Below are 8,536 nucleotides of genomic sequence, written 5' to 3' on the forward strand. Positions count from 1 at the left end.
CCCCCCCCCAAATCATCGGTGAACGAAACTGCGGCAGCTACAACCACTGTACGACGAGTACGCGGTTCTTACAGCTGACAATGATGATGATGATGACGACTGGTCATTTCATCTTGCTGATTTGGGAAAGTGGATTGTTTCGACATACACACTCATTTGCATACCAATTTGATTTTGACGGGGAAGCCACCTGGAACCCGGCTAAATCTCTCGTTTAGGATGTCCTTACGTGGACGTTGTCCGCGCCGTGTTTTGTTGTGGGTTGCTTCCTGTAACTTCGGAACTTTCCGGTACATGATAAATTTCCCGACTTCAGTGGCTCAGATATTAGCGCACTATATTGTAGATCTCGGTTTGAACAACCGGTTTCGATCACCCCACTCGTCAGTTAATAATCGGTAGAGACCTGAGGATGTGTTGGGTATATCAATATGGTGCTGATTCGTACGGTACTCCATTGCTCCAGCCGGATTCAAAGGACACCTTGCAATTGGCTTAATGATATCTTGGAGGCTTGTCGTTTTACCACTAAAGATACTTCTGCTATTACTATATTCTGTACGCAGCTTTTTCTTTCCTGTGACCCGGAACTGTCTTGGCAACTCATGTAATGACGTTTAGCAACGCCATCGGATGTTTCAGGCTTCACTCGGTGACACACTTGTCCTGGCTCCCCAAGATTGCTGACGTGACCAAGGATGGCGTTGTCTTCTGCAGTTATTTTTGACCTATCTGCTTTAGAGCTACAAGTTTCGTTCATTTTGTGTCACTGACTTCGGCATGCATCATTTCACAGTTGTTTTTCCGTTTGTTCCAATTCCCGCTTTACTCGCTTTCCATTGTTTACCAAAGTTAAAGACATGCTAGTCGCAGTGTCGGTTAATTTATGCTAACCTTTTAAGTGATTCTGGTGATGCCGTTAAACTGTTTATATAATGGACGCCCGCCCTCAACCGTTTTTACTAACAGTTTCAATCATTTGCGAACACTTTGCTTGACGTGTATTTCGTCGGAACTTTTTAGTGCCGTAGTTTCTGCCTTACCTCTTATCACCTCTGTTTCTTCCCAACACAGGTACTGGCAACTTGGCCCCGGAAGGCGGTGGATCGACGGTCAGTGATGAGTCTTATTGTATGCGGATCCCGTTTCCCCGTACAGCTAGTTCATTCTTCCCATGGTCCCATATGTACTACCGCACATACTACCACAATACACATAACAGCGTCCTGGAAGTACGCTGGTCACTACTAGGCGACTCAACACTTTTGTTATTTCAGATGGACTCAGGAACAGTGAGGTTAGCTACTGGTCAATGCATCCATTTCTACCAAGGTATAGCCGGGTAGGTTGGTTTCTTGGGGGGGGGGGTTGAGACGTACTATCCGCGATAAGTTTTATATACCTTATTTGTTGCTTGAGGATGTATTGTGACGGTCACCTCGCATAACCACGTACAACCCAGGAGCCGTCCTGTAAGACTGTTATTGTTGTGTGAAACTCGGAGATTCTCTGTCAACATGTCTTTCTTTCAGACGTGACCCGTGAGAGCCCAACTAGTATTCTTCACGATACATTGTGAGACAAGCGAATACGCATTTTATGCGGATAGAAGTCCCTGTCTACGATATTAAATATTATTGATACTGCCATTATTGTCGATCACCTCATCAGCTTTCTTGAGTATTTGAAGCATTATCGAAATAACCTCGTATTCCTAGGTCATGTCAGCTTTTAGTATAGAACAAAACAACTACTCAACTAGTCTGAACGTTGTTGACAGACCGATTTTAAAAGTCTCATCTATGATCCCTCGTTAAATGGGCCTTCTTCCAGTTTGTGGTTATTTCTGTCAACTCTGTTTGCTTCGGGTGTTCACAGTCTGTGGTCCGTTGTGGTCAGTATATTAACTCCGCTTGGTACTGGATGCTTAGAAAGGCCGTTCAGTACATTATTAGCGTATTGTGTTCAGTTGGTTTCCTCGAAGTCTCCAGTCCGGTTTTGAAGAAGCAAGTGACTTATGCCTGGTAATTTCCAAGACTGCGATGTCGTTAAGGGTATCTGCATTTCGGCATCTGACGAGTTATACATATATAGCACGGAGAGTCTCGTCTCGCCCATTAACCCTTCCCTTCGCTGGACCAACACGGCGTTAATATTGCTAGTTGTAACGTAGGATGAGCGGAAACGCGGTTTTAGAGCATTCCTGTACAGTAATGCAGGAGGGTCAATATAGACAACGTCCACTGTGCTACACTTCCAATAATGTAGAGCTCAGCTACTAGTTTTCGTACAGTCAAGCGCAACGTAAAGTCAACAGGACTGAGACAGAGACAGGGCAGGTTGATTTACCATACCTCTGTCTAATGAGGTGTCAGTACCATTGGTGAGCCTCTTCTGAGTCGGATGACGATGTCATCCTGATGCCCAAAAACATTGGTGTAATTTCTTTCGGTGGACGCGTGACTAATCAGCTGTGAAGTACGGGTGCACTAACGTGAGGAACAGCGCTCGTTCTAGTTCGCTAAGGTGCTAGAGCATACGCCCGATAAGCCGGAGGTCAACAGTTTGAGTTTATTCCCAGGGCGTCTTTTCGTTCGTTTTTATGTGTATGAGATTCCCTTATATTTTCTGAGCGAATGAGGAAGACACTCTCTTATGCTCGAATTCAATCAGGAAGGATCGTTTCTAACGGCTTATTTTCATAGTTGGAATGCTTGTCATCTGTGAACTGTGCTGATGTGTTGACTTCGCTTTTACCCCCTATATGGGTGAACCGTGAACTCACCCATGAGCAGTGATCAAATATGAAAGCAATAGCTGTATCCGTTCAGCTCAAACTCCAGTTCTTGCTGATCCCATGGTACTTTTTGTTTGGTCTGGAATAGCACTACGCCATGTTTTTGTTTTCACGAGTGAAATAAAGGTGATTGACTGGCCGTACGATATTTTCGTTCACTGTTTGGTAATTTAATCGTACGTCCTATGTAAAATCGATGTACGGGCTCGATTTCTGATGAATTTGATATTAAGGTCGCCTTATATGGCTTGTCTTCCATGTGAAGCATTTCGGCGTTGTTCGTATGAATAGCCTATTAGTACTCGAATGAAAGGCGCGTGGTGTGCCAGTCACCCATATCTTATAATTTTATTCTTGAGAGTTGACTAGCTCGATCTGCCTGTATGTAATTCGTGGTAGATTTGCGATGTTCTTGCTTGACTTCAATAACTTAGTCTTATTTTACTCTAATGTAGCAGTGATGTGTGGTTTCTTAATACTCACCCAGCAAGTAATCGCTGAGGCAACTCTTAACCGAGTGTCCTGATACTAATTGAGCCAAATCTTCAGAGTGACCGGACCTTGCGTATATTTCTATACTGGGCCTATCGAATATGGTCCCCCATACTCACGCATGTTTATGGTTCGGTTCGTGTGCACACTGAGTCGTTTGCAGTCTGAATTGCGAAATTACGCATGTTAGAATTTTATCGACCTACTTGCCCAATATCAAAAGTTCCAGAACCACTGGTTACGTCACTGAAATATTAATGAACTAGCAGCGACGCAGCGCAGATAGGTTTTTTGTCAGCCGTAGCATGAACAGCATATTACCGTAACTTAGTGTTGGTTTCATAACTTGATGGGTGCGGTATTTTCACCAACGCACGCCGTTTCATTGCGATTCAGTTACCACAAAAAATTAAATCTTTCAGCCATGGCGCCAGTTTGTCCATAGTCCCCGTATCTTGCGAAGATATATGATCTATTTTAGTTCCCGGGAAATTTCAATTTTCACCTGGCGAACCGTTGTGATGTCTCAAACGTGTGCATTATCAACTGATTATCCGCAAAATGAGAAACACGCAAGAATTGTTTCCCTCGACTGGCGGTGCCATTTACGAGCAGTTATTCTGAAACCAAAACGATGGGCCTGTGCGCGTCACTTTAGCGCCTGTATTTACTCTCTAGATACGCGTTTGTCAAGCATCTAGATTATTTCTGAAAAGACACCTAATTTTCGCTTCCTCCAAGCAGCGAGGGCACGTACTTTGCTTTATACCGTTGTGTCCATCCGAACTAGGAGTACCACCGATCCCAGAGCTTTTCTCTTGTCACATTGCCGAGGTTGGGGTCAGTCGGTCTTAGGACGTGATCTTATCAACTGAGTCAACGTTTCTGAAGAGGAACAAACTGGACAGGTGATCTGGGCGCTGTTTTGCTTGAACTTACTGCAGGAAGAATTTTTACGGCACCAACGGTGCACCAACTTATTCACCTACTACTCTAAGAAGCATAGATTTCAAACCTAGCCGGGTTCGTGCGATAGAAAGCAACCAGGACAGCTCCTCCTAATCTTCCTTTTGAAAAGTCACCACGTAGTTTATACGCGACTGGAACAGCGTTATCATTCATGGGGATTACTCAAGCAATAGTTGTAACAGCACTATCAATGGTGATTTTGTTTTCGACCTCAGTTACAGCAGAGGTTCATTGCTTAGTCCACGTCTAAGCTTAATGTAAACAGCATTGAGCCTGTAGTTATTGGGTAGCAGCGCCATTGTACGATAGCATTTTTGCTATGTTTGTCTTTCTTGTGTACATTGTCGAATCCCCTTGAACCTTCTCCCCATTAAAGCGATAAACTTAAGTTCTCTTGACAGAACACACTACTCGAAACTCTTCAACACCCGACTGAGGGTTTAGACATTCTTGAAGCTCTTCAGTTTCCACCAATCTCATATTCTACTTGAATCTCAGTCTGTATGCGATTGGTGAGCCAAGCTGATCTTCGGGGGAGAATCAACTGAATCCTGTCTGAATATCGTAAACGAGATATTCACTTCTATCTCAGCTGGGTCTTCCGTTAGCGCGGGCCTATTTCGTTCGGTGTTTTCGGTGTATTTACGACTTCAACTATGTTTGTCCGTTATGTTAGGCATACATACGAACAAGGTACACTAGTTAAACATCCTTTGTCAGATTATCCACTCACTCTGTGTAATGTTTTCCAGCTTATCTCAATTATTGCCGAAATTGTGATCACTTATTCTATTCACTACTGTTTTCTCTGGCTTCTGCAATACAGTCACCTGACTTTGTTCCTCATGGTTCCTCGTCGGAGCAGAAGACAAGTTCTACGGGTCCATTAGCGCACACAATCAGACGGAAATCTGGCGACGATAAGTCGCCTTTGAACATGGATTCCGAACTGAAACCGACCAGCCATCCAGATAGCACTTCAGATCACGTTCAACCCACCAGCGACAAAGCTGCACAGATAACCGATACCGTGGATGCTGCCAAGGATGAAGAGGCAATCAATGAGGAAGAGGAAAAGGAGGATGAGGACGATGAGGATGAAAATGACGATGAGGATGAGGACGATGAAGATGACGAAAAGAATCTGAGCGAGACAATAGATCGGTTCGAACCTCAGACTATTCATGTAGTGGCCCCGGACCGTGCCCCAAATCATCCAGCGTTGTTTACCCACTGCCAATATTTTTACATTGGAGCGGGTCGTTGGCAAGTCTACGTGCAAATGTGGTTTGTGGAGGAGCGACTGAAACGGGAGGTGCGTTTTATCAGCGTCTCAGTTAGCTGCACAGAGTTCATGCGTAATTCGTACCCTCATCTCTAGATCGACTGCATTTTTTCGTTACAAATGTAAAACTTCGGAATCGGCACTGCCTGAAATAGTCTACAGCAGCTCCTGTATTTCATCTCTTATTCTGCTTCTGCAACTCCGTGATTCATGAACCCAACTTACTTGTTGGGTATTCGGAGTTATTCTCGGAGGGGATTATCAAGGTACAGAGAGGTATCCTGTCACCTTGAAGGTCCCAACAGCTGCACACACTTATGTGGCCTCTCGAAGAACTAGAGGTTCCTCAAGAAACCGTCAGTGGTTTTACTTTCCCTGCTTATTTTATTAGATGTATCTACACCTGAAAAACAATGTTTGGCGAACAGTTGGTGTATTCTTATCTGGGTAGCACTTTGTATTTGACACGAAGACTTAATAAGTAAATTACTAGGTTGATTGTGTTCCAATGAAGCCTGAGCACTAATAAATAGGTCCTCTTCCGTCTGGCACACTAGGTCTTCTTGATCAATATGGATGCCCGGCTCAGACAACCTAGATGTAAACTGACAGCATGTAAGCCACTGACATCGGTTAGACTCCACATCCATCAGTGTCCCTAAACAAGCACATCGATAGTCGTATGAATTCCATCCTGGAAGGAGACCAGCACCAATGTCACCCAAAATTTTTGTAACATCATTCATCCCCTTCTGCTTTGTCAACTTTTGTCCACCTCTAGGTTCGTGCCCCTCCGAACTGGGCACGGAAAACAGCGCTCATTTCAGCAAGCGGTGACTGGGCATGCGTAGTACATGGCCCAGCCACCTTAGCTGGCAGTACTGGGTGCGTTCCTTAAGGAAAGAACTCTGTCTCACCAAAAAACAGCCTGTTGATCACGCCATTGCGAATTTGAAAAATCTCCAGGGTTCTCACTCTGAAAGATTTGAACACCGGGGTTTTGGAGACCTTCCAGGGTTCGCCCCATTACATCATCAATAAGGAAATTAAGCCAAAAATGGAGAGAGTGGACATTCTGGTCGAACACCACCGCTTATAGGACTGGTTGGCGGAATTAAAATCGTTTTGATTTGGGTTGGGTCGTTGATCTCCCGGTTCAGGACGCTTCAGTTGTTGGTTCCTCTTGGGTGTATGTTTTCTTATTGATTATTATTGTGAACAAAACTTGGTGCTGCTGGTACTCGTTTTACCGGAAATAAGCAATCAATAAATGGGCGGATTGTTTTACCTAAGGATAGACTTCAGGTTATTGAAACGCCCGAATTCCGCCATCACTCAGTTCCTTTAAAACAAAGGATTTTGGATTAAATTCATGGACTGTAGCGACTAAGACTGGTGGGGCTTTGGGCTTTTGTCACTATTCGGTCATTGTGTATCGGGTGAATGTATGACCACGATCGGGTCCACTTTTGTCAAAACAACTGATATGTCTAGCCGGCCAACAGGCGGGTTGTAGCTCCACTGAAGTTTATAGCCCCTGGGACGAAACCCATAAAATTCTGTGGGAAAAATGAAAGGGTCAGTTTGCAAGAAATACTTGTTATCGATATACTTCGAACTCAAGATCTATCGGTTCCGGTTTGATTGTAGGGAAAGCGTCAGGTTTGCTCAGCCGTTGTATCTAACAAGAACACTTGCTTTTAAGTCAATGATGTTCTCACTAGGACACTTGCTGATGGCAACAGCGCTATTCCAGTGATGGGCCTGAAAACGTGCAATATGGTGTAGGCGGCATTTCTGTATTTTTATCGATCATTTGTATGAACCTGAATATATTGGCAGTTCTCAGTCATATCGATTGTCATATCAATTGTCCTCTGGATCTCAGGATATCCTCGTGCCGCTTAAGAAGCCCGGGAAGTGCTCGACGACATCGCCCACTTTGCTGGTTAGGCGACACGATCGATGCGTGTATGCCGCAAAACAAAGCTGTTGTAGTCGTAGCCACAACTGGCCTGATGACACTTGAGACAGCGTCAGGTGCCCAAGATGAGCCCTTTCTATCTTGTACTGGGTAACTGGGCACAGACAACTGTATAGGTAGCGTAGCTACGATGTCATTGAAGCCACTCTTCGGTTCGATACATTTTTCGATTAGACGCACTAGTAGGGTTATCGGGTAACGCGTCCCTAACAAAGGTTTCGTAAAAAATTCAAAAGAAGTACGCAGAGAACTCCCCAGCAATGTAGCGCTAAACGTTATACACTACAAGGTCATGCAGAAACGCTGACTATCCAGGTTCGTTAGTCCACATCAGTTGCAACGGTTGCAGTGGCACACTTTTGAAAATTTGACAGATTTTCTGAGCGCTATTCAAATTGTGGTTTGAATTCGCTTCTAGAAATGCTTTCCCGGATTCCAAAGGGAGCGGAACTACGGGTTTACATGCCGAAGCCAGTGGCGGATTATATTCGATACATCCGATCCCAATAAACGTGTTTGTTTGAAGTTCTGTTTTTTGGATTGGGCAATTTTTCGAATAGTGACACTGAAATCGTTCAACGTGATACCGGTCATTCGTTGGCGAACGATATGCATCTGTTTTTTCTATCACCTTCACGTGGTTAATGGCAGTGGGTTTTCGCATTCTACTCAAGAACTCCGTGCCACTCGCTTTGCTTTACCATTCAGTGCCAGGATTGGTGGTCGTTGGCTTGTTCGCTGAGCTGGGCAATTCGCAATCAAATCGCCCAGCTCAGCGAACAAGCCAACGACCACGATCTACGCTACCTGAGCTACCGGCATTTTCCCTTATAGAGTGCCAGGATTGTTGCTTTGTAGGGTATTCTTCAGCCAAAACACCAACCACCTGGAACTAGTTTTGTTTGCTACCTTGCCATTCGCGCGTGATTTCGTATGGATGACGTATCCGAGGCCATTGCGTGACCCTGGTCAACCACTAGTCGTCATAGATAACCGGAACACATCGACT

General features: G+C 44.6%; 2 protein-coding genes across 2 annotated transcripts in view; one reads left to right on the forward strand and one right to left on the reverse strand.

Moving 5' to 3' along the window:
- Window positions 1-8,536, forward strand: part of T265_03948 (hypothetical protein) — a gene marked incomplete at both ends in the record, with an annotated part of 50,037 nt that overhangs the window by 23,309 nt on the left and 18,192 nt on the right. The window contains 2 exons of the mRNA XM_009168548.1: window positions 1,075-1,112; window positions 5,085-5,573. Of these exons, the coding sequence (XP_009166812.1) occupies window positions 1,075-1,112; window positions 5,085-5,573 (527 nt within the window). The remainder of the gene's footprint in view (window positions 1-1,074; window positions 1,113-5,084; window positions 5,574-8,536) is intronic.
- The window catches only part of T265_13364 (hypothetical protein), a gene marked incomplete at both ends in the record, with an annotated part of 6,156 nt that continues 3,654 nt past the window's right edge, over window positions 6,035-8,536 (reverse strand). The window contains 2 exons of the mRNA XM_009168556.1: window positions 6,035-6,341; window positions 6,461-6,635. Of these exons, the coding sequence (XP_009166820.1) occupies window positions 6,035-6,341; window positions 6,461-6,635 (482 nt within the window). The remainder of the gene's footprint in view (window positions 6,342-6,460; window positions 6,636-8,536) is intronic.

Source organism: Opisthorchis viverrini, assembly GCF_000715545.1.
Source record: "Opisthorchis viverrini unplaced genomic scaffold opera_v5_58, whole genome shotgun sequence".
NCBI lineage: Eukaryota > Metazoa > Platyhelminthes > Trematoda > Opisthorchiida > Opisthorchiidae > Opisthorchis > Opisthorchis viverrini.